The 26,586-nt window shown below is 45.2% G+C and overlaps 1 protein-coding gene across 2 annotated transcripts; it reads right to left on the minus strand.

Annotated features, from left to right (window-relative positions):
- Positions 1-2,097: 2,097 nt before the first annotated feature.
- Positions 2,098-25,752, minus strand: LOC119169325 (uncharacterized). Of its 2 annotated transcripts, none has more exons than XM_075881813.1 (11): positions 25,444-25,752; positions 22,948-23,154; positions 19,987-20,195; positions 18,698-19,032; positions 16,801-16,996; positions 15,671-15,870; positions 12,870-12,980; positions 11,697-11,888; positions 9,974-10,096; positions 8,379-8,522; positions 2,098-2,370 (listed from the first exon to the last, which is right to left on the minus strand). In XM_075881813.1, the coding sequence occupies exons 1-11, from the start codon at positions 25,669-25,671 to the stop codon at positions 2,237-2,239; spliced, it is 2,079 nt and encodes a 692-aa protein (XP_075737928.1). In that variant the 5' UTR covers positions 25,672-25,752; the 3' UTR covers positions 2,098-2,236. The 2 variants fall into 2 exon arrangements, with proteins under 2 accessions (XP_075737928.1, XP_075737934.1); XM_075881819.1 differs by lacking the exon at positions 2,098-2,370 and adding an exon at positions 6,385-6,571 and having other exon boundaries at positions 25,444-25,751.
- Between the last annotated feature and the right edge of the window lie 834 nt (positions 25,753-26,586).

Below are 26,586 nucleotides of genomic sequence, written 5' to 3' on the forward strand. Positions count from 1 at the left end.
ATCTTAGCCAGAAATATTAATAACAATAGACTAACAAGGTAATCTTTTTGTTGCCATTATGTACGCACACACGGCAGAACGAACCTCCCTGTGGCTATAACCTAATGTAATCCCTCCGAAGGATAAAATTACTGCCACGTTTATTTTTAAGCCTAGCTTCTCAATTGGTTCGACCAGGATATATCTTTTCCTTTGATAAAAATATCATTGGCAGGATAAAAATAAATGATCTATTGATTTTGATTTCTTGCAAAAGAGACATAACGGAGATGCTGTGAGTCCAGCTTTATGTAGGTAATATTTCAGGTGCGGAATTCTGCATCGTAATCTGGTTATTGTAATTTCTAACTGCTGAGATATACACCACTGTTTGTTCCAGCAAAATCTTAGATGTACGAAGTCTCTCACTTTATCCAATGTTAATTGTTTTATTTCCTTGTGCAAACAAGCATTTCTATATCTGAATGCTGTTGCATAGACGAAATTAGGTAAAATAGGTAAGAGTGGTCCGCTTAAAGATGCTCTTTGGCTAATGAGTCTGCCGTCTCATTTGAATAAATTCTGCAGTGGCCAGGTACCCACAGCAAGTGGAATTTTTTCAGGTTTGCTGGCAATAAACTACTAATAATACTCAATAATGTCAATTTTTTTTTTTGCTGTAGATAGTGCAGTGCATACTGAGAGAGAATCAGTATGATGGCTTCTTATTCGCTTGCAGGAAGTTTACGAAGTGCTAGAATTATAGCAAATAATTCAGCAATGAATATAGGCGTGTAATCTGGTAATCGAACTGAAAAAGACCAGTCGAGAGAAGTACAGAAGACGCCTACTTCAGCCTTTTCGTTTAATACGGATGCATCTGTCGCAATAATCTTGTTTATGGATAGTTGAGTCAAGTAATCTTGTAACTGATAATTTAAATATCGAAGGGGCAGTTGTTTCGCATTAGAGGGGAAAATATCATCAAATTCAATTTCAAGTTTTGAATGAGGCATCTTCGTTAAGGCAATCTGATAAATATTTACATTGAGAGGTTCTAGCAGCGCTTGGACGAACCTAATCTGAGGGGAGTGTAGTCTAGACCATTGTTTTCTGAAGAATGCGGTTGTTTCTTGAATAAAAACGTAATACACTTGTCCCAGAGGCAAATCGTATATTTTTAAGAAAGTTTGAACTGTAAGTATTCTAAACCGATTTAACAAAGGTGGAAGACGCGCTTACACATACAAAACATTATTTGTCACAAATTTGGGGAGTCCAAGACACAAGCGCAAAGCTTCTCTTTCTAATAATATTAACTGTCTCGTCTTGTATGCCATGCTGCCAGAAAATAATACGCACCCAAATTCCATAATAGGCCGCACATACATCTTGTAAATTATTATCAATGAACTCCTTCGCAATCCTGTTTTTCTGTTTCCAAGTTTTTGTAACCACCCCAAGGCACGTGACGCTTTACAGCCAACCTCGTCTATATGGCTTTTCCAATTTAGCGTCCTATTATATACGATGCCTAGGTATTTCAGGAAATCGACCTGGGGAATGAGCTCGTTACGATACACCAGGGAAATGTTGACAGGATCCTTAAAAGAGAACGGCAGAAACGCACTTTTTTGACGTTCAATAACACATGGATATTGTCAAGCCATGCTTCTAGCATGTTCATGTAATTTTGTAATGCCTGATACAATGAGTGCAGATCACGGTTTGATCAGTCATCTCAAGCTTTCCCCCTGATACTATCTGCCCCAAGTTGGACTGCGTACTTCCGGATCATGATTGGTGTAAGATAGACCTCTGAGTGCACTGCTTACAATAATTACCATTGTCATCACTCGATCTATTCCTAGAGCTAGGTACCACGGAAACACACTATGGTATTGACGTTCAGCACTGGTAATTTGTGCTGTTTGCAATGTAAAGCACCCACCCCTGGCGGAAACCTTCCGCGTCACATTGATACCGCTGAGAACGAGCGCAGACATCATCACACTGACGGGCCCGTTGAGTGGCGTAGCCTTCCGCCTGCTCTTGCCTCCCGGCGTGTAGCATTTCACGTCCGCATCAACTACCGTCCCTGCGTCCGAGGGCGCAGAAAAAGAAGGAAGACCTCGAGCCAGCAGTTTGCTATGGACGTTCAAGTTTATCAATACGAAAAGCTCTAAGGCTGCCCGTTTGTCATTTCGCGTGTCTTAATGCGAACGGTCTAACAAAATGATTCATGCCTTTCGAGGAATCAATAAATTCCATTGTAGCCGCCAATGACATAGATCATACCTCCCGGTGTCGCTAAGGCGAAGGTGCCACGGGTGCAGGTCAGCGGTGGAGTCTTGTGCAATTTGAGTGGAAGGCTTTCGCTGCTTCGGAGCACTGCGCAAAAATACATGCAAAGTGAAGGTGCACAATGAGTGCTCTCTGCCCGAGTTTTGAGATTGTTGTGTCTCGCTTACTACATTAAACGTGAACAAGGCTTAATATGGGATATTACAGATGACCCTAAATTACAACTGTTCACACTGCTTACAAAAGAACCCTAGCATAGCTTTGAGAGCTCGGCCGCTACACTATATATATATATATATATATATATATATATATATATATATATATATATATATATATATATGTATATATATAAATATATATGAAAACGTGACACTTCATTTCACTCACAGTCATAACGCTTGGCCGAGCGATTCGGGATTTCGACTTCAGGATTACGAGATTTCGGCTTTCGAGGAACAGTGAAGACTGACGAGCTCCACAATTTCTTCAGGCCTGACCAGCGTATATAAGTGTGACTTCTCCCCTTCCCTGTTCCATGCCGTGAAAAATATACAAACTATGGAGGAGAACTGAAAATTAGCGTGACTTGTTGACGCTTATAGCTGCTGTTTGGCCGAGTCAACGCTGCGGGTGCATCTGTTTGCGCTTGACTTGCGTCACTTGCGTCTGAGTCTTCTGCACTTGAAGTTTTTCTCTCATGCGCCGGACTTTCGCCTGCGCTTTTTTCTAAAAAAAAAACTGCGTAAAACTGCGTTCGATGCCAAACACCTTTTAAAGTGACCATTAAGACTTATAAGCGAGGCATTTTGAGATGCTCGCCTTATGTGCTAGGCGTTGTACACGTCATGGTGCAGGGCAGTGTGAGTACAGTAACTCATTGTGCTATATCGTAGTCACATATTATCTTACCTCCCCCTTTTTGTCACTTTTACGCTTAGTCCTGTGAGGAGTATAAAATAATCGGCATGCTTTCCAAGCTGGCCTCTCCTTTCTCTCTTTTTATTAAGCATTACCCTCAAAAGTGCCACCACAGCCGCCATACTAGTAAGTGTAGTATAACGCTACCATTCAGCGAAAAAAAAAAAAACGTGTTTCCAGAAAAGGGTGTTTTCCTTTCATGCTGTATAGAGAAACGAAAACGAATTAGCCCATCGGTAATGCTGGAGTTCACGGGCGATCACGAGTTAGCGTTCCAACCGTGCAGCCTGCTCGGTCTCCATAACGAGAAAAGAGCAAGAGGAATAATGTTTATTGGTGCTCCATTCCCTCTTCTCTTTGACGGGAAAATAAGATAGAAAATAAAAATAATTATCTGATGTTCTGCGCAAGAACATCGGTGAGTGGGATCCTTTGTCCGGAATCCCATGGGCGTAAGCCGCTGCAGTCTTCTCGCACGTTTCACAGGGATGGATGAATGGATGGATGGATGGATGGGCTGATGTGGCTGTATACCCTTTGGATCGGGCGGCGGCTAACGCCAGCTAGCCTTAATACTTAGTGAACCATCAACTAGATTTATCTTTTTTCCCCCTTTAAATAGTGAAGTATAGGACTGGTACTTTGCAGTGAATAGTTTAATTTTCACTCGTGCCTTGACTTTAGCCACCAATCAGATAAACTCCTTCTAGTTAAGTCTACCCGCTTAAAGTCTATTTTTTCCTCCCTGTCTCTAAACCCCAGTGCTTTAAAAAGCTCTGCGCCATCATCCTGAACAATAGGGTGAAGCCCTTTACAGAACATTATGAAGTGTTCGGCAGTTTCCTCCTCCTCTCCGCATGCACTGCATACCGTGTCTATCCCTTCGTATTTGGCCCGATATGTCTTGGTTCGCAATACTCTTCTCCTAGGCTCAAACAGCAGAGAACTACCCCGAGTATTATCATAGATCCTTTCCTTGGCAATTTCCTGCTTAAAAGTTCGATAGATCTCTAGTGCGGACTTCTTAATCACGCCAATTCCCCACATGTCAGTCTCTCTTTATTTCAGCTTCTTCTTAACCGATAGTTCTTTTTGGTTTGGCCCCCTGCTGTTTTCCAAGTATTTACCCGTCAATTGTCTGGTTCGCTTCCTCCATTTTGTATCGACATTCTTCATGTACAAGTAGCTGAAAACATTCCTTGCCCAATGCTCCTCCCCCATTTCTCTCAATCGCTTCTTAAATTTTATCTTGCTGCTAGCTTCCCTGCCCTCAAATGATGTCCATCCCATATCACCTTGTACTCCCTCATTTGGTGTATTCCCGTGAGCTCCTAAAGCAAGCCTACCTATTCCACGAGAGGGGCCTCCTTTCAGAAACGCCCTCTTTTGACCTATTCTGGTATTTACTTGATCTGTAATGCAGCAGAACCTAACCAGAACTTCTTTCGGTACGTAATAAACTTTATGAATCCAGTGAGAAATTACTGGCTCTTCTTTGAGGCATGTTTACAAGTGTGCGGGACACATGTACTCAAACAAATGTTCTGACGTTACGGCGGGCCATAAGCTACATACCTTTTAAGTAATTCAGCGTTCTGATTTACCTATGAACAGTGGCTCACGCACACGTTGAAGGACTGCCGAAGCGTCGATGTTTTTTTAACTTTATTTAAGACATAAGAATGAGGTAAATGTACAGAAAATATTTTGACGCACGACAAACTGCATAAAAATGCATCATATACTTGTTTTTACACACACACACACACACGCATACACGCACACACACACACACACACACACACACACACACACACACACACACACACACACACACACACACACACACACACACACACACACACACACACACACACACACACACACACACACACACACACACACACACACACACACACACACACACACACACACACGCGCGCGCGCGCGCGCGCGCGCGCGCGCGAAAGTATTATTTTGCACAGCCAAGCAAACTTTCACATAGTTAAACTCGGATATGTATGCTCGAAAACATCAAGAAAGAAACAGGAGGAAATTGTCGGAAGCACAAACTGCTATATAGCATGGGTTCTCAGAGGTTTTTGTGAGCAGCCCAGAAAGAATGCAACTCACCTCCATTTTGACCCCCCCCCCCCCACCAGCAACAAATCACCTCCATTAATTACGAAACACTACATGACATCCATATTGTTTTTTTTCTGAAGCAGTCTGAAAAACTAGTGTGGCTTTGGGGTAGAACCCCTGGATGTCATGCAGAGGGCCTGGTTACGATTCTCATTGGACTCTAGGATGATTATTCGTATCTTTTTTCCATTTATGGGTCTCAGACAGACAAGTTGCTTCTAACGAACCACGCCATCGCTGTTGCACACAACCGAATTTGTGCAATTTTCAGCTGTAGCGTAGTAACGAAACGGGCCCATGTCACCAGACGCGTTATCAGACGAGTCATGCGAAGATTGATGGCTCGCTATTTATGGCAACATAATTTTACATAATTACAATTATTACGCTTCAGCGAAAAACTGCCACTTCCCACTTGATATCGTGGCATATATTACTCAACGATTTTCTGGTATTTTGAGAATAAAGCTGTGACATCTGCACTGCGACTGCTAAACCCAACCGGATGAGAAGTATGACACGTTTACGAGTCCGTGTACGAAATACCAGCATTTCACATCTTCATAGCAGGCGAATAGCGAAGAATATGTTTCTGGTGAAGGGGGGGGGGCACTTGTTGAAGGCCTTATTTGTCATTGATAAAACACCCACTCCATCCGTATTTTGAGGAAAAAAAAAAGAGGCCCTAACCCTCTCATCTCCCCTACTTGCTACGGGCCTGCCTCATACATACACATGCAGCGCTAGCCTTGGCTGACTGCCTTAGTCTTAACACTTTACTGCCAGATGTCACGGATTCACGTACCGAAAGCCTTCGAGCAAGCGACGAAATGCATTCCACCTATATTGCACGCATTGTTTATGCAATGGCAGCAAAACAATAACAGTGAAAAGGACATTGTATACAGAAATTCGGAAGTACTGACGCATGTCATTACTGTCAATTTTTAGTGATGCGAATACGCGCAGAAAATGCTGTAGATTCTCGGGCGAATCGTCCGTTCGACGCAGCAATAAAGTCGAATGGAGCAAAAGTTTCAGTCGATACATACTAATGCGTTCGTGTGTTTATTTTAATACTTTAGGCGCATGTAAGTTACGTTAATTTATGATTGGGCGTAGTTTCGTGTAAGAGTCAGAGTTTTCTTGCCGCGTGTTACACGCGATTTCTCCGGCGTGGCTTATCAGGAAGCCTGTGGATTCGCTGGCGGTAGCAAAGCCCCTATGGAAGGAAGAAAAAGTGAGCGATGAGTGGCATGTTAAACATTTTAACATTACTAACAGACTACTTCCCCGCTCCCCAGAAATAAAGCGTGAGCGTTATGTCTAAGGATCTACATCAGCATGGCAAATCTATATTCTCCTAGATACGTTCAGACGGGCGTTCGCAGTGCACCAGAGTGCGCTTTAAGTATTCCGGTATATATACATGTCAGTTTGCGCATGTTTAGTTACTTCATAAGTTCATTAAAATTATCGTTCCGGAATATCTCTCTAGCAACCTTCGTTTAGGCTTGGCTTTCAGAGCTCTGAGCACGCACCAGTCACGGTTATACCTGAGCAATAGTCGATATTCGAAAATCGAGAAATAGAACAGTCTCCTATTCTATATTCGCATGCATACACATCGATAGTAGAATATTCAACACGCTCGAATATTGGCTAATAACTATATGAAAAATTTACAGTTGTTGAAGCCCCTATAACTGCGCTGCAGAGCCTCAAGTATATATTCTTTCTTTGTTAATATACGCTATACAAAAATAAAAATAAAAATTACTCAGGTAAAATGTTAAAATGTAAAGGTAAATGTGTAAAAAGCTACTGAAAAAAGAAGAGGGCAGTCTCCTTCTTTGCAACACTCGCACTCTATTAGAAATTTGGGGCTCCACCATCCAGCCGATCTTGGGACAGTCATGTCTCCGGAATTATAACAAGACGTTTAGCCTTGCCACTCCGATGAACTCTCCATTCGCTGTATGCGTGGTTTGCTATGTCTTTTTGTGCATTCGTGACTCCGTGCCATTGATTGATTGATTGATAAGTGGGGTTTAACGTCCCAAAACCACCATAAGATTATGAGAGACGCCATAGTGGAGGGCTCTGGAAATTTCGACCACCTGGGGTTCTTTAACGTGCACCCAAATCTGAGCACACGGGCCTACAACATTTCCGCCTCCATGGGAAATTCAGCCGCCGCAGCCGGGATTCGAACCCGCGACCTGCGGGTCAGCAGCCGAGTACCTTAGCCACTAGACCACCGCGGCGGGGCACTTCGTGCCATTGATCCGGTAAACTTTCTGTGCTAGCAAGTGTACGACACTCCAGCCCACTGATAACCTAATTGCGCGTGGCTAGGAGAAACTGACAGAACCAAATTAGACTGCGCACTCCCCGATCACGTTTGGTGTATAAGAGAACCTTTCAGTGTATTGGCAACAACTATTAAAGGACCCGTAAACTACTCAGAAGTCGAAAGGTATTTGTGGCGTAGCACGAGCCTTCTCAGCGCTGCTTCAACAAACGGGTAGCCACGAGAATTTTGCTAAATGGTGCCGTTTTGGCGGAATCAGACGTATTTTACGATCCATAAGAGGCCCTCGCTGAGTTCATTATGTTCCTCACTACACTCCGTTCACCGGCTCGTCACTCGTCCTGGCAAACTGCTCGGCAAAGAGAAAGTGCGGCGAGAGTGCATACCTGCGAGCAGACACAAAGGTTGACGTCGCGGCCAACGCTGGGAATACTGAAAGGTCCGGAGAGGACAAAGAATTTTTCCTTGAAATTTTCGGCGCACCCATAGTTATTTGCGCGGCCGCGTTTGGAATTGTTGACCATGGCTGCGTTTGAACTCCACGCACGTGTCCACTTAGTGCGTTGAACAATATCGGATCGCGTTTAGGAGTCCTTGAAGATTACTCTGGAGTTAAGCGCCACGGAAATGCTGCAGGGTGTTGATACGCGCCACGAGGATCTATACCTTGCAGCGGCTCGATGGATTAACTTGAAATACAATCTCAAGCACTCACCCCGTGCGGAGAACTTTCGCGTCACATTGATACCGCTGAGGGTGCAGCCAGCCACCGCACTGACGGGCGTGTTGAGGGGCTTGGCCTTGATCCAGTGCTTATTTCCAGGCGTGTAGCACTCCACGCTGGCTAACAACCCAGTCCCTGCGTTTGAGGGCGGTGAAGAAGGAGGAAGACCTCAAGCTGATAACTTGCGATGGATTATAAAGTTTGTGAACCAGATTACGACACACGTATACAGAAACCCATGTGTCACTTCACACGTTTTGATTCGATTAGCGTTAGTAGAAAAAGCACACAACGTTATTGTCAGACTTCATGGTAGTAAGTGATCCGACAGGCTGGACTGGTGGCCCCCACCTCTGCTCTCTGTGTGGCCTTCCACGCAGGTGAAGGTTAGAGCCTCTTCCTAGCCATCCGGCGTGGGAGTAAAAAGGAGGTCGGGCAATTAAATGTGGCTATTAACACATAATGCAAGCTATGCGGGTCAATTATGTCGAAGTATACATATACGAGCATAAATGTATGGAAACGGGAATGAATGCATTTGCGATTGGGGCCATGCGGTCAAACGGTGCTTGGTTTAACTTGTGGTGTGGGGGTGAATATAAGTGCCTGGATAGACGCTAATACTGTGTGAGGTCATGGTATGGTAAAGCTTCTCTAGTGTCCCCCGCATTAGAGGCGCGTCCTTCCGCTGGGCTGTCAAATACTCGAACGTATTGGCGAATCCCCTCGCTACCTTGTTTTCCCTCGTGAGCCGGGAATCAATGGAGCATTGTGCGTCTTACTCGGCATCGGTAAGGAGGGAGGGAAAAGTGAGCGCGGAATACAAAGCCACGTGCGAACTGGAAAACAGCGGCCTAGGAGTCGCTTGGTATGAATCCGGCTTTTACTAAGGGCTATGGCTCCTTCCTATTACATCAGTCGTGTTAAGCGCACTGACGGAACAAGCGTTTGTACTTGGGGCGAATCTGCGTTGTTGCACGGAAGTGTGATCAAGCTTATTGCATATACATTGGTTAAGCCTCAGTACTCGGTGGCGTCTATTAATGTTTGCTGCTTCGGGTTCGGGCGCGTATGTTTTTGCAAGGATTTGGCACTCGCTTTTCTTACGCCATCGTAGTGGTTGGGCAACGTTTTCTTTTGCAGTGGTTTTATCAGTAATATATGTATATATATATATATATATATATATATATATATATATATATATATATATATATATATATATATATATATATATATATATATATATATATAATTGTTGGGTGGGATGATGGGGTGCCCGTTAACCATTGGAAATACGTCTTGCCCGATTTTATCGAAGATCCAATGGTCCGTCCTACGTCATCGTGACCTGCGAATTTGCGCCATACGACGAAGTTCTTCTGAGGTGTTACGAAGTGCCATACCATAAAGTTCTTCTACGGCGTTACTTTGGCGTCGTTATGACGTCACATGCTTACGTCACATCCCAACACAACCAGTGACGTACGTTCTGGGAGTTTTTGTACCACTGCATTTGCTGAAACTGTAGACACTTAACGACACTGAACGAGACACTTAGGAGCTTCCGTGTTGAAATTGTATACCATTGAAGCCGCCAATGACGTAGATGACGTCTCCGAGCGCTGCCACGGCGAACGTGCTGCGGGCGCCGTTCATAGAGGGCGCCCTGCGCCATCTCAGCGGAAGAGTATCCTCGCTTTTGAGCACTGCACAATACGTTCAGACAGAGGGCACACAGTGAGTGCTTCCTGCACGAGTTGGCAAATTCTTGTGTTTCGTACAGTGCAATGAGTGGATACAAGGCGCACTGCTATGTAGTGCTGAAAAATGGGGCGCGGGGAAGAGAGCACTGCTTGCCTAAGTACCCCAGCACGGCTTCATGCACGACATGTGTTCAGTCGCTACTCGTTGTACATACAGGATGTTTCAAGAAATATGCCCGAACATCTTCCGAGACAACGAAATGCCGATATTTTCTACACTTTCTTTTCTGTGAAGGTGGGTGCCTTAAGATTGGTAAAGACATTACTAGGGACAGTAGTTGAAGTAGTTGAATTTATTAAATGATTAATTAGTGGAGTTAGGCACAAAAGACATGTCAAACGGGGGAATTCTATGCGAAGAACCCATCTCAGTTTTCAGACTTCGCAAAAGCGGCCTTATACAAACTGTAAACTAATGAAATTCCCCAAAATTCGCCAGAAAAATCACAATCGAGAGGTGGAAGAGCGCTACTGCCATAGTCGTCTGAGACACCGAGAATGCGCGAACGTTGTTATATCAACCATCAGTTGACTCCGTTGCGTGAGTTTGCGGGCAGCGCTTGCAATAATAGCACGCATAACGCACAGACGTTATCGAACGCGAAGAACTACACCTTTGTAACCATTCTCTTGAAAAGTGACGTCATTCTGGTGGTCGGCTAATTGTATTCATCGGTGCTTCGTTTTCGGCTTTGCCGTTTAGCTTGGTTGAAACTTTCTACGTCACAATAATGACTAGAGGCCGTTTTTTTATATATCAAAGCTCCGATGGGCTCATCGTATGAAGAACTTCAATTCTTATCTTACATAAGTGTCGAACTTCATTAAAATTCAGTAATTCGACTTTCTTAATTACTGTCATAAATGATGTCTTTAGGCATCTTACGAGGCCTGCAGATAAAACGCACTGTTTGGCACTCGATTGTTCCCATATTTCGCACTTGTTACAATATTTTGCCTTTCAAGGCGCCCTGCAACACTTTTCCAGCATTATAGCGCGGCACGTGGACTGGAAATTACAAATAATTATCAAATTCCAGCTAGGACAATTGATACTATAAACCCATATGATCGCGCCACGAACCTACACTCCGCGGCCATTGGCTGATACGAGCACCATGAGCTGCGTAGTTACCGTGGCCGCTGCGAGATGCCCGCGCACACGAGAAAAAAAAAAAAAAAAGGCGTTCAAGGTCATGACGCTAGCATGACATGCTTCTTTTCTCTGTACCACCGCTCTCAGCCTAGCTTCCAGCGCACTCGTCGGGAAGAGATAAGCGTCCGACTAACCTCTGATTCGTAATCGACGATGGTTTTTGCGGCATTCGAATCATGAGGCAATAAACTCCAGTATTCAAACAATGTTGGCTTAACTAGTGGCTCTGACGCACAAATGTTGTCACAATAGTCCATGCTATACTGGCATTTGCATCTAAATGCAATGTCACTATTCTCCGACAACCGTGGTTCCTCTGCCGCGTTATGTAGGAGAGTGGTACTTGTAAACGATGCAGTAGCGTGACAGCAAGTCATAGTGCCACACCTGTGTGCAGCCGGCGGCGTCCGTCGAAGCCCCCAATGACGTATAGCAGACCGCCGTGGCCGAACATGCGGTGGCTGCAGCGGGGATAGGGCAGCGGTCGCACCAGCGACCACGAGTCCAGCGATGGATTGTATTCTTCCACGCTCTCGAGTACTTTGCGGCCGTTGAAGCCACCGCTGATGTACAGACGGCCTGTGGGAACAACGAACACGGTCGAAGACGGTTTTGAATGACGGTGCAGTGTTCTTCGTTCTAGTAAAGAAACTGAAGAGGTCGTATGAGCCAAAACTACGTGAATATTTTTGCAACTCTAAGGGACATCATGCGGATGCACTTGAAAGCTGCTTTGAATAAAAAGCAACATTCGGTACACCTGGCTCATTCAATAACTTCTCTCGCCCTAAAGTGAAACAGGCCGGCAAACAGAAGCGAATTTCTCACTTAAATCGAAAACAGCGTTCGTGTTAATGCATTGAAGTCGCCTGAGCATCGAAAGGTGTCAGCATGTCCAATCCAATAAGCGAATCCCATCCGATCACTCTTTAAATTCAAGTGTAGCGCTACCCGACAGAGAACACTGATAAGATTCAACGAGAAAGCATGGTCAGTAAAGGGGTTTTGTGGTGCAAGGGTGACCGGTAGCTGAACAGAGCCATTTCTTTTCATGTGGTATTAGCGATAACCGATAGTTGTAATGACGGTTCAACAAAAAAGCAATAGCAAAAAAAGAAAAAATACGTAGTTTCCAACGTATGACTTGCCTGGAAAACCAACAATGCGGGATCCATGACACAACCTGCGCTTTGGTCAAGTGACGCAGTTGCCTTAAAGCGAAGTTTATGTATTACGCCCGTGTGTATTACGCTCGTTTATGTATTACACCCTTGTTTACCCGTATCACTTTTGGCTCCTGTCAAACGTACGGTACTCTTACAGATGCATACTGCTTAAAAGCTCTGTTTCTTGCGATACACATTGCGTTGAAATAAGAGAAGCGTGACACTTCTTAGTTCCGCACATCCAAGCTTGCAAATGCATTCTTCCTTCGAACAGTTGTCTAAGAATGAATTCGGTTATTCGCGTGCATTGACAACAGCGTGGGTTCCCGCATATTTTTCTCAATTGTGAATCAGACGTGACAGGCTGACACAGAAATACATAAAACGAACTCACCTTTGAAAGAACACGCTGCACCGTCGCTTCGCCTCCTCATCATGCGTGCGACCATGGTCCACTGGTTCGTGCGGGGGCTGTACCGCTCCACCGTGGATGTGCGCTCGACGCCTGCGTCATCAAAGGAGAACCGCAATGCATGGCATCCGTGAAATGAGGGGTTACGAAGACAATTAAAACAACACGCTGAAAACTATTAAAGCAAATAAATGCTTTTCATTGCTTTTATCGTGGTCAACGTGTTTTATTTGTGTTGATGTATGTACGTGACCGTATGGGTTTTCGGCCAACTACCAACTCCAATGAGAGGATAATAGAAGACACGCTCATCGACGCGGTCTTTCAGAACGGGACATGCGATGCGACAGGCTTACACTCGCTAGCTATATACTTGTGGAGGGTGTTGCTTGTGTTATGTCGTTTCCAGTTGGTCAAACGAATTTACAGTGTTCATTTCAAAAAGGATTCACTTCAAGAGTGGCAATTTCAAAACAGCGCATAGAACGATTAGGAAAAGGTAAGGCAACAGAGGTAAAGAGCGTGTCCTTTCTTAATCGCCCCATGGACTGTTAACACTTCTTCAAATGAATCTCCAACAACTCCCCCAAGCGTCAACGCTTGCCAAATAATAATAATAATAATAATAATAATAATAATAATAATAATAATAATAATAATAATAATAATAATAATAATAATAATAATAATAATAATAATAATAATAATAATAATAATAATAATAATAATAATAATAATAATAATAATAATAATAATAATAATAATAATAATAAACCTTCATTTTTACCGAAAGAGTACTCAAGAAAATGCAAATCTACAGCCGTGTAAATGACCAGCATTATAAACAAGGTAAGTTAACAACAATGAAAAGATGAAGAAACAGGATCAGCAGCAAGAATTCAAAGCAGTTTCTTAAGAAATTAAGGTAATGAGGACACATTGCAACTTTTGATGTGAAAAGAAAACAAGCAAATTTTGGAGAATTGGAGGTTCACAAGAAATAAGCTTCCATAAACACCGGAATTCCCCCCGAAAATAAACTCCGAAAACACAGAGCCCTAGCTACAGCCCAGCAAAGGAAGGCCTCTAAAACAAGTTTCGCAAGAAAGGATATTCGAAATTATGGACATCGCGTAGACAGAAATCAGTACTCCCATGTCTGAACGCTGAGTGAAAACACAGAAGTGAAGTTGCTTTGCTTTGTGTGCATTATTAATAAAATAAAAAGCTGCCAGGCCTGTTCGGAACGCGCAGCACGGCCACAGCGAAAGCTGGAAGAGCAGCTTACCAGAGCCTTTGCTAAACACTCTCTGGGTAACCGTAACAAGCACACTACCAGGGTACCCGCTACGCCATTACTCAACATAATTTTATTGCGATAGCAATTATATGTACAGTCTCAGCTGGTTTTTACCGTCACCGCCGCGGCCGTCATTAACGCATATGCACATGTGTGTATATATTCAGGGAAGGATGCGCTGGCCTCTTTCTGCGGAGCGAACATTGCCTTTCCGGTCGGGGTCGTCTGCGCGCCCGCTTATCTCGTGAGCGAACAAGGGGGAGGGTCGCTTATGGTTGCCGCGCTATCACGGCAACAATCAGCACGCACCTTGTGCCCCCTACAGCAGGCGGGAGCTTCTACGGGCTGTGCTCACAGCAAGAAAAAACGGTGCCAGAAGTGTACCTGGATCACACCAGCGTTTTGTAGCGTTGCGTCAGATCGGATGATAGCCCTGTTTCGTAAAACATTCGAGTATGTTGCTATCGCATTCATTGCTTCGCCCTTATGGCGAAACTGAATTGTGCGTGTAGTGAAGAGCCATTCACTATTCCATCTTCTATCATACTTCGGAGAAGCATGGTACCAGCTGCATCAACTTGCCAGAAATTCTGTACAATTTTTCAAAGATTTGGCTGACGAAGATGAATTATGCCTGAAGCTTTTGTAATGGGTTGGTGCATTTGATGGCTCACTCGTAACGCAATTCGCATTGTGTGACGCCTGGTTGTTGTTTTGATGCTCTAAAACATTTTATTACTATCTTAACGCGATTACTTTACAGACAAAGTTTGCCTCAGGTCAGTTTGCAATGGAGTTTCAAGCACCGGCGTGACTCAGGGGTAGAATGTTGGGCTGTCATGCAGTGGTCCCAAGTTAGAATCCCAATGCGTACTTGGTGTTTTTTATTTACTTACTTTTTTTTCTTATTTCGTGTGACAGTGGTTACGGACACGAGTGGCGGTGGTGGTGGTCAAATACGGTGCATTCAACGCTTGTTGTGATCTCTCAGCAGCTTTCGCTGTAATAAGGGCGCGTTCATATATTCTGAGCGCGGCTACAGAATCGACGTATATCTCTATACATCTTAGTACAGAACGAAGCATACTTTCATATCCAACACGAGGCCCGATATAGAGTATATAACACTTTCACATAAGGCTTTATGCACCAACGTTTGTTTGAAAGAAAACACAGAACACTCATGAATTTGTTCATGACTGAATAACTTCCTTTTGGAAGAAATCCAATACTATTTTGACAACTTGCCTAAACGTCGGCGTGTCAATGCTTTACACCAATAGCTAAACAGAACTTGGAAGTTCTCTGCAATACCGGTTCCACGTGGCAGATGCCTCAAGTTAGGCTACGCTCTGCTGGGCGCCACTGTCAGCTTTGCTTCACCTGCAGTGTTTCCTGTCACATGTAGTCAAGAAACAATTCGAAGTACTCGAATAGGACTCTAATAACTAAATTATGCATCGCCGTATAGGAAGTGACGTACCAGTGTGGCCTCCCATGGCGTAGATGTGCTCTCCGAGCGCCGCCGCAGTCACGTAAGCCCGCGGCGTGTGCATCGGCGAGTGGTGGTTCCACTGGCCGCGGTCCAGGTCGTAGCTCTCAATCGAGCGCAGGTACATGCGCAGTCTCATGCCGCCAATCACATAAAAGCGCCGCCGGAACAGCACCACACCGTGGTAGGCCCTGTGCGCATCATTTCAGGTCAACGACAGCGAATTCGCGTCTCGTCGAAGCGAATCACACGTGTTTACGTGATTGGTGCAATAGAATGACAACCTGCATGACTGTACTGATAACAAGATATGAGAATAGGACGTGTGGCGGATATCGGCAACTCATTAGGTTAAATTGATTGATACGTGGAGTTTAACGTCAAAAACCCCCTACATATGATAATGGGAGACGCCATAGTGGAGGGCTTCGGAAATTTCGATCGCCTGGGGTTCTTTAACGTGCACCAAGATCTGAGAACAAGGGCCTACAACATTTCCGCCTTCATCGGAAATGCAGCCGCGGCAGCGGGAATTCGATCCCGCGACCTGCGGGTCAGTAGCGGAGTACCTGAGCCATCAGACCACCACAGCGGGGCCTATTAGGTGAAATTCAAAGCATTTTTTTCTTTTGGCGTCTTCTGGCTTACGAAGCGGCTAATACACGAACAGAGCGAAGGTGGAAGGAGGGTTTCTCAAGCACCACCCTTCCTCTCCGAAATTGCTCGCGCCAAGAGGGACGGCGGATGCCGTCTGAGGAAGCCGTCCTTCTGCCTTTCGTCTTTGTCTCGATTGTTTGCGCGGCAGTGCAAAATAATGGCAAGTGATGCTATTCTGGATGACGTCATATTTCCCCATGCCGACGAATTGGCTGATAGAGATACTATGCGGCCTGCCCAATTCGCCAACCATTGCGAAATCGGACAATAATGGCGGAATTCGACAATGTCCAGAATACCATGTGCTCCGCGTCATCATGGGGGAGCATTGAGTAGCGCGCATGAACACTCGATGAGTCACCGTTTGCTTCGTGCGTTGCATCTGTCTCAAGGCTTCACTGATCAATTTCCTTAACTGAGTGAACATTTTCACTGCATTTAAGGTTGAGCGATTCCGGACGCACCTTGAAGTGAAACTTGGGTCCTTGTGCTGAAACCAACGGTTGACAAGCGGGTCGTAGGTCTCGATGATGTCTCGGGGCTGGCCATTACTCCAGCCGCCGACCACAAAGATCACCTCACTCGGCAACCGTGGTAGCCAGCGTTCGGGGTTAGTCAGACCGCACTGCTCGCAGCTGGCCTGCCTCAGATCCATGGGCACTGAAATATTTACATAGTACCATGTATGCCATAGAAGACGGGAGTCCGCTTCCTTGGAGATCCTGCTTATTCGGTTTCATGAGATTACTTTTTGCTATAAGCTTATGGAAAGCATACAGCTGCAGAACTACAGCGCAGCGCGAAGGATATACAAAATTAAATAATAATAACAATACTTTATTCTGGCACATGTACACAACAGTTACATGCCACCGAGATGAGGTGAAAGGAAACAGACGAAACTGTTTCCTGACTAGGCCTACACCCCAGCTCGTGAACAAAAACAAAAAACAAAAACAAGGACAGCGGTGAGGAAAGCGAAAAACATCCAGTACAGCACAATTCATCAGCATCACTGTAGAGAGGTCATGGAATTTCAAGCAATTTCGCTATAGAAGTACGAAAACCTATAAAAACCATTTCATGTTGATATGTCCATCAGAGTAAAGTTGTGAATACATTTATTGAATGAAGATGTGCAATAGTATCCATCATAATTTAGGATTCAAGTGGCGCTAGTACGTATTCAGCCGGTTAACGTTCACAACGTGCACTAGCTAACTCTAGCCATAGTTAAGTGTAGCGGACGCACTCAGTAACGACACGACCAAATGGATATTGCAGACTACTGCGTGGTGCATGTCACACTATTCTTTTTCTTTTGCTTAATTAGGCAAGATTACTTTACACAATTTTAATGCAATGAAGCTAGGCAAGAAATTCCGATTCTAAAATAATTTTTAACTTGTCATCGACAAAGTATCATTATTTTTCTATTTAATGCAGATGCCCCCGCTAATAAAGAAGTGTATGAGGTGACATGTCCACCAGCACACGTGCACTGTGATATCAGTAGTAACGATAATATTTCCTAGCGGCGGTTCATGACTGCGATAAACCAGACGAAGCGGTTATCACTCGCGCTGCCTTGAGAAACCGGACCATCATCGCACAAACACCAGCATCGTCGTCACCACCCTGTTGCCTTTAAAGTGGCGCAGCACGCTGGGTGAAATGCTATGGTCGTCAATTCGTACGTGGAACATAAAGGAGCACTGCTATCACGGCGAGCAAGCGAGCATGATACATTTTTTCATTGCAACCTCGACTTGCCTTTAAAGCGTAATATACCTGGTTAGGATACCTGGTTATCTTGATATGTCTGTCCGTGTATCACCAATATCAAAAGATTTGTGGTAAGGGATCAACAGCGAGGAGGTCATTTCTCTCGCTGCAGCGGCCATGTTTCTGTACGCCGGAATTTCGTTTACTAGTACCATGTTGGATGCCACAGTAGTTGGCTGCTTGCTTATAGCCATACTTCGTATACCATTCTAACTTGTAGCCATGGCCTTGTCTACTCTGCCCTTAAGTCGAAACTCATTTCTGCCCAATGCTACTGATTACTTTTGTTAAACCAGAATGGAACGAACTTTCATATAGTGGAGCGAACACGTACAGACACCGGTGCTTCTGCCTCGAGAAATAGCGAACGCACACTCGAGCTTTAAAGATAAACATGGTACTCCGAACCACATATCTAGAATCTGCGGGAGCCCGATGCAAGCGAAAAATCAGCGTAGTTGATGAACATTATTAACTGGAATACGAGAGAGTTACGAGCAGCCGCAGAACAATGCACAATCCACAGGTACATTTGTAACGAGCGAAGCGACACGCGTCGATATAGTGAGAACTCACCGTATTCTGGTTCGGGCTCGGGCTCCGGCGCTGGTGGAGCCAAATCCATTAACGGAATGGGCGGTCCGAGAAACGCAGGTACATTGAAAAGGGCCATTTGAGCGACCAATGGATTGCCGGCCTCGTTGACAGCGAGGCCGGCTGCCACCGCCGGGTTGGCAGCCATGTTTGCTGGAGGAGCTGGCTGGGGCGGCGTTTCTGGTTCAGTCAGTGCGCGCAATAGCTTGTTGGGTTCGCACATGCAGGGGCCTTTTCTCAAGGCCTGCACGATCGCAGTCTGGTACTCGGCTATCTCGACCAGAAAAGGCCACCGACTGGCGAATTGGTTCAGGGCCCTGCAGGTGAAAGTAAGGGCCAAACCTCATAAGCGCGAAAATGCACGCGACAGCGACGAGTGACGCTATAAGCGACGAAACAGGGCGTTCGCGCGACGTGTCGCGTGCTCGTTTTCGCGCGATCGCTCGGTTCTTCAGATTTGGAAACCATCGCTCATCGCCCCGAAGTGCTGGGCTCAAGCAGCCAATAGCGAAATACCGGAAAAGACAAAGACTACATAGGTGCACGTGACCCTGCCCGAGTCACGTATGCGCAACAAGAAATAACGCAATGTTTATTACGCATGTGCATATAAAAAAATGCTGCAAGGCAATAATAAACACTTTCCGTTACATTACACAACAATATATCTTATTTTTAAATTGCATACCGCTCGCTACGCGGTTTTCTTGGTGCGAGTAGACGGCCTCATGCCAGCAACAGTGGAATTCGCTCGCCGAAGCCGTCGCGTGAATGAGGTTTGCCTGCGCTAGCGACTGATCGCGCGAAGCCGATCTACGTCGCGTCGCTTGTCGCTGTCGCGTGCATTTTCGCGCTTATGAGGTTTGGCCTTAAATGCCGAACGGTTAGCCCTTCTAATATAAAGCTTACTCGTTAGACAGACAAAAATAATTGTAAGAGTCTTACGTTCGAGAAAGATACAATTATGAGGGATGTCGTAAGAAGGGTGGGGGGGGGGGGGGGGCTCCAGAAATTGGGCCCCCTGGTGTTCTGCAACGTGCATCGAATTCTAAATACAAGGCCGGGCCTCAAACATTTCGCTTTCATTGAAATGTGGCAGCCATGGCCACAAGTTCGATCCTGAATACTTCGGGTCAGCGGTCGAGCACTAAAACACTAGGCCACTGTAGAGAACAGAGCACAAAGCAAGCGAAGAATACAACGGAAACCGTCGAAACTGGCTCAAGTTTATTACGTGTTCATTGTGTCCAGAAGTGTGAAGGCCAACTCACTCGTTGCTGCATCGGCCGATGCGGACACACTGGAGAAGTTGGAGCAACATGGCGCCATCGGGCCCTGCGGCTTGTGAACCGGACATCCACCATTTTGCTACGGCGTGAAGCACGTTCTCTTCGCGCCCGACATTCAGCTCCGGCGACGAGAGAAGGTCATACATGAGCCACGCAGGCGTTTCCGGGAACTCCTCGCTTCTTTGCCATATCTGCGTTTACCGTGAGGGCTCTAGTGTACAGAAGCAATGGACGTGTGTGCGACAGCAGACGCGCATACAGCACAACAACTTCTTTTCTGGCTGCTTGTATCTACGTTCTGTGGCGGCCTGCGGTGCCTGATTCGTGACTAGTATTACCCACTATGGTGGTCTAGCGATTGTGGTGCTCCACTGCAGACCTGAAAAGTCGCGGGATGGAATACCGGCTGTAGTGGGCGCATTTAGATAGAGACGAGGATGCTTGAGGCCAGTGCGCAGGCACCTTTTTTGTCTTCTCTCTTTACGTGGACGCGCCAGTGTCAACCGCAGAGGCTAACACCCGTATTCACAAACGCTCCTCGACTCGACTTTCACTCTTCACTTGACAGAGTTGAGCACTGCGCCGCTGGTCAGCTGAAAATGGCACTGCGCTACTCAAGCATAGCAGCAAATTGCCACCGATATGCTGTGACCTGCCCTGCCTATAGATGACACTCCCATCGGCGTTCTCAAGTGAAGGTGTAGCGTTGAGTGAAGGGGCGTCCTAGAATACGGGGGTAAGCATCGTGTAGCTGAGCACAGCGGTGATCTGATCGAGAATACGCGTGCGCCTGTGCGGTGCAGTGAGCGGTCCTCTGCGACTCGCTTCTGCTAGGCTGTTCCGGCAACCGTACACAGTACACCAACCCCGCCTCTTTTGAGCAGTGTTATCGTCACTATTTTTCTTCTCTGAACGGTAGCATCATACTATAACGAAAAAAAAAATCTAGTGGCTTGCGCGTGAGATGAATAGAATCTGATATATACCTGCTGATTATACGTGCGTATCAGCATTTGTTTGTTTGTTTGTTTTTGATGTATTGACGCAGCACTGAGGCAACAGAATATCTGTATGCTGGTGAAACCAGTCGCTGCTTCAGTGGTGACGCTTGCGTCAGTTCACCCCTATTGACATTATGAAGAAAAGATACGAAGTAAAAAGGTATAGGTGCTTTTCTTCCTGGTAAACTCATATAAGTATTGTACTGTAAATAAATGATGCATTTATTTAGATATATATAAATTAAAAGAAGTGTTTAATAAAGCGTTTATTAGCTCTTCTATCGCCATCTTGAATTTTGGCCCGGAACCGAGCAAGTACCCTTCTCTCCAAATCTCGTTGGATTATCTTTCACCGTAGGAGAGGGGGGGGGGATTGCTCTTGCTCGACATTTTACAGTGCCGCTTTAGCAGCCTTATTCTGTTTTCACCGGCACAATTTTGTATCATAATTTACACTTACAAAGTTACTTCTGTTATAAAAATGCGCGAAATACGTCATTTGCAATGACCAAGATCTTTTGCATGGCCTTGAGGTTTTCTGTCTAAGTAAACAATTCACATTCAAAACGGGTTGAAATTAGTTTTGTATATTGTGCTCGATAAAGACCGGCGCATCATGTGAACGTGTTTTAAACTAAGAATTTTCGCGTACATCCACCATGGGTCGTATAGAAAACATACCCTTGGAAACATACCCTTGGAAAGCTATACCCTTGGAAAACATACCCTTGGAAAACATACCCTTGGAAAACATACAAACATACCCTTGGAAAGCTATCGCGTCTTCTCACCCACGCGTAAACAGCTGAGTAAATAAAACAACGTTGTTCTTTGTTTACCTACACACGATTAGATTGCATTCTTTGCACAACCGGCATAAAACAAAGTGTCAGCAGTGGGTGACGAGCTCACGCCCACGTAGGCAGACCGGTACAAAACATTTAGTAACACACAAACTGCGCGGCTTCTCATCGTGACCTTTGATAGGTGAGGCGGTGTCTATACCTTACTCTGGAAAACAAACCACCAAGTACCACGAAACATTAAACGCCAACTACGTCTGCTTTCTCCAAACATAACTTTTCCTTCTGTCTGGTGAACAAGAACAGCAACAGCAACATTGATAGATTTCATTTCCTCGAATACAAAGTTGACGAAGGGGGTGAGAATAAAAGCGACTACCCTCATGACTACGCTCACACCACCATATAGACAACGGAGCACACTATATGGTAATACACAACGCTTACGGAAATAAGGAATACATAAACTTTAAATGCATGACCCAGTGTGCTGGTGGCCAGAAAACTCCCGATAAATTAAACACACAGAAGCACACATCAAAATTAATTAGAATACATAAATTACAAGCACACCAAATAAAAAAAATGTACAAGGAACTGGTGGTGCTTTTCTTTTCTTTTTCTGGCACACATTTGGACAAAGAGCTCTTGAAGGTCATGGGCGTTATTAAATTGGAGGAATTGGGAAAGTGTAAAGTTTGTTATTTTAATACCTGATTGATTGATATGTTGGGTTCAACGTCCCAAAACCACCATATGATTATGAGAGACGCCGTAGAGGAGGCCTCCGGAAATTTCGGCCACCTGGGGTTCTTTAACGTGCACCCAAATCTGACCACACGGGCCTACAACACTTCCGCCTCCATCGGAAATGCAGCCGCCGCAGCCGGTATTCGATCCCGCGATCTGCGGGTCAGCAGCAGAGTACCTTAGCCACTAGACCACCGCGGCGGGGCATATTTAAATACCTGCAAAATATAGTTTGTTGAATTGCGGAGGGAGCCAATAAGGAATTCCTTGCTGTAAATAGTAGGCTATTTACATTAGATAATGCGTAGTATCTCATCGAACTAACACCGCACTGCTTTAAACTGAATTGACGGTGCTCTTAACTATCTATTATGCCAAGACACGCTCACCTCGTCAAAGTTGTTGCGCAAGAAGGCGAACACGGCATCTGTGAAGCTCGGGAAGTAGTACTGGCGTGTGAGGGTGGCCAGGCCCACACAGTTGTTGATGCCCATTGTCTTCAGGAGCAGCATAAGACACTGTTTTCGAGCGTCTTCCAGCAGTAGCATGTCGGCAGCCCGCAGTACATCCAGGATGTTGTGAGCATTGACGCATAGCTGCACAAGTTGGAAGGCAGAATCGTCACCACATATGCGGCCGCAACGGTAACACGGCTTCTGTACGAGACATCGTGCGCCAGAATCATCATTTAGGCAGGGATGCGCACCTTCTTTGGAATCGATCGGGTCTTCGTTTAAGCCGTCTGCGCCATTTCCGAGCGACATGGCTAAAGTCTGGGTGACCACACGACTTCGATCCATGGATTTGTGAACCAAACTTTTGTCAAGGCAAAAGCCTTAGGTACCTTTTCAAACGTGAAATTTGACCATCGGCGTCCCGTGGTGATGGGGACGAGGGAAGCTAAAAAACATCAAGAGATGACGTCATCATATCACGTCACGACGGTTGCCAAGGGCGTTAAAGTGACGTTGGTTTACGTCGATGACGTCATCGGATGGCGTCATCACATGACACTACCGTGCTTAAAGGTAATGCGATGATGGAGGCAATTCAAAACCACCCGAGACACCTTCGATCTTGGAGGCATGCAGTGCAAAACGACGTTAGGTGCTAAAAGGTTTTGAAGGCTGGCGGGGCGAAATCAGTAAATCAACGGAGGAAAAAAAAAGATGATGGCTTTCACTTTAGAGTCATGCGCGACCCCGTGAGTTTTTGCCATCTCTATATAAAATTTAGGTACGAATCAGATCTCTTCGTCTATTTCTCTTCTGTGTATTAAGCTAAAAACAAGTTTTCAACATAGAAGAAAAAAAAAAGAAAATGTGGTCATGGCAGTCTCTGTGCACTTGCTGCCATCCGCATTCACCAATACGTCATACATTATTACTAAACATGCCTGGGGTTTTGCAACATACGAGTTACGTGGTACCACTACCTGGATTAAACGTCCAGAAATAGTGATGATGTCTGCGCCGAAACGTCCCTTATGCCATTCAAATAACACCAAGTTAGATATTTATGCAAATATACAAACTGAAAACACAAACCATACATTCGCAAAATAAATTATGCGGAAATACAATAAATAATGGGTTTTTCACTGATCAGTTTAGTTTTTCACGCCACTCTATCTGGTTATTTTCATACTTAACTATATCCTGAGATACTTGTGTTCTTTAAACCGGAGTACTTCCTGTATCTGAATATGTACCACTCGATTATTTCTAATATAGAACACCACAAATTCATTTTAAAACAAAATTTAAGTTTTAGTGAACCAGACGCTGTGAATGCATTCTTTTGTTTATCGGCGAATAATATCGCTATAACACGAAGCAAACAGGAGGGGGGGGGGGGAAGTTGCTCATATAGCAGGCCAGTGGGCTTGTGCGAAAGTTTCACTAACAATTTACAGTATGAATGACATCAAATATGATAGACACTTCTGGTGCTGCTTCATACGAACATCCTCCTTGCTACTTCATCAAACTTGGGGAAAGGCTGCATAGAGGAAGGAAAGAAGGAAAATAGGAGGAAAAGAACGGCAGGGAGGTTAACCAGCCTATAGGCAGCCGGTTTGCTACCCTGCGCATGGGAGGGGGATGGGGGAGTTGAGAGATAAAGGGTTTGTATGATACGTATTGTGATGTTTGTTACCTTCAGCGCTGAGATTATTAAAATACCATTGATCAATGCACTACGTACTTGTGCACAAAGCAATGTCAACCACAAGTGTACCGGTGTAGTAAAAATCCAGGTGGGCATACATATAAACCTCGGGCGCACGTGTTTACGTGAATGTGGCTTTTCGCCCGCTGTGGGCTTTTCGACTAGCGGGCAGTCAGATAATGACGAAGCCTTGGCTAGAGAGCTTAAGATTGCCATCACATTAAACGAATGAAGCAGTAAAGACACAATCTGGTAAAATTTTCGGTTCCTACAGTCATGCAGTTTCCTGAAGAAAAAAAAAAAAGTCATCGTTGAGGTGTAAGCACGGCACAGTGACAACCCTATAGCTCCGTTGTTGTGTTCGAAAATTGCATATAATTGTGCCATGAACGAACTAACAATTGTATCTTAACTTACACTGCCGGTATTTTTAATTATGTATGTTTAAACTGCTAGTTATTTTTATTGTGGTAATTGTTATCACTGATACAACAAGTATGTTCTGGCTTTTCCACTATACAACTTTTTTTATTGCGATGACAATTATATGAACACTTTCGACGGGTTTCTATCGAGAGGTCACTTGAAAGCTGTCGGCAGCGTAAGTTGAAAGCACGTCACGCTTAAAACATATAGTGAGGCTGCAGGCTACGTCAACGCGAGTCAGCGTGCTCTCAGAGTTGTTGCATTAATGCTCAACTCCGGAAGTGACCCACCTGGTCCGTGTACTGGAACGTGAGCAGGGCGTCGAGCACGGCGGCGCTGACTCCGCTGACGACGACGTCCTTCTGGGCGCCAAACTGCTCGCGGAACACCGCCGCGAAGTACGGGCTGACAGTGGCCAGGAAGCCACGCTGCGCCTCGAACGAGCCGCCGTCCGTGGTGCGCAGCGTGCAGTCTGCCGTTGCATCACCGCCGGGCAGCAGGACGCTGCCGGAGAACATGGCGGCGGCGGCTGCTCCCGCGATGCGAGCCAGCTGCAGCGCCGGACCCAGAAACTATCGACTGCAATGCACGCGATGCACGTGGCGCTTGCCTTGCATGCTTGCTTGTGCCTTTATCATTGACTCGTACCCTCTACGGGGAATTGTCCAAGAGGCCGGAGGTTAGTGTTAACTCTTTCGTTACTACGCCCATTCAAAGATATCCCCAGTGGTTGACGCTTTGGATCGTCGATTTTGGCGTGTTGAACTTGTTTTTTTTTTGTGCACGAGCTACTTTCTAGTGGTTAGTCCAGCCACTCAACTTTCAGAATCAATTTGCATTTGCCCGTCTCGGCAACGTGATTTTTGACAGACCATTGCGTGAACCAATGTACGTGTGTTGTTGAGAAAGTGCGTTTGGCTGGCGAACTTGACAGAAGTGCGTGCCTCTCGTGGTTATCCTAAAGAAACACTAACGTTATGTAATATAAAGAGCATTTGCACGTCAAATATCAAGTTAAAGCGGAAGCTTCCCAATCTGACAGTGCTGAGCACTCATAATTTCAGAAAGACGTGCCAGCTATTCAATAAGGAACTGGTGCTAGGAATCTGGGAAAATTTATTCCACAAAAAAATATTTCCGAAGGCCCGCCGCATGTATGAAGCGTGGAGGTGGCCTTCTCACCGAGTTTCAAGCAGGTTTGCTTTCGCTTGTATCGTTATATCAGACATTAGGCCGCATCTAGTGTCAATAGTTGCGCCAGTGGTGACGCGCGCATAAACGCATACCTGCGCTACAAAAAAAGAAAAAGAAAAACAAAGACGCACCACTCAAAACTGTCTCACAACCACACGTAAATTGAATGAGGACGAGCTTAGAGTCCGAGGATTACATCACGTCAGCTCCAAGTTTTATGGCGACGGTGTTTTGCGTCA

The sequence above is a fragment of the Rhipicephalus microplus genome, chromosome 2, assembly GCF_043290135.1.
Source record: "Rhipicephalus microplus isolate Deutch F79 chromosome 2, USDA_Rmic, whole genome shotgun sequence".
Classification (NCBI taxonomy): domain Eukaryota; kingdom Metazoa; phylum Arthropoda; class Arachnida; order Ixodida; family Ixodidae; genus Rhipicephalus; species Rhipicephalus microplus.

Bases quoted from the DNA above. Each gene is read 5' to 3' on its own strand.
- LOC119169325 (XM_075881813.1), bottom strand. From the start codon at position 25,671: ATGTTCTCCGGCAGCGTCCTGCTGCCCGGCGGTGATGCAACGGCAGAC. The intron at 15,871-16,800 runs GTGCGTCCGGAA...TGATGCGCACAG, and splicing joins GACCCAAGTTTCACTTCAAG to GGCCTACCACGGTGTGGTGC. The intron at 2,371-8,378 runs GTGAGTGCTTGA...ATTTTTGCGCAG, and splicing joins GCGAAAGTTCTCCGCACGGG to TGCTCCGAAGCAGCGAAAGC.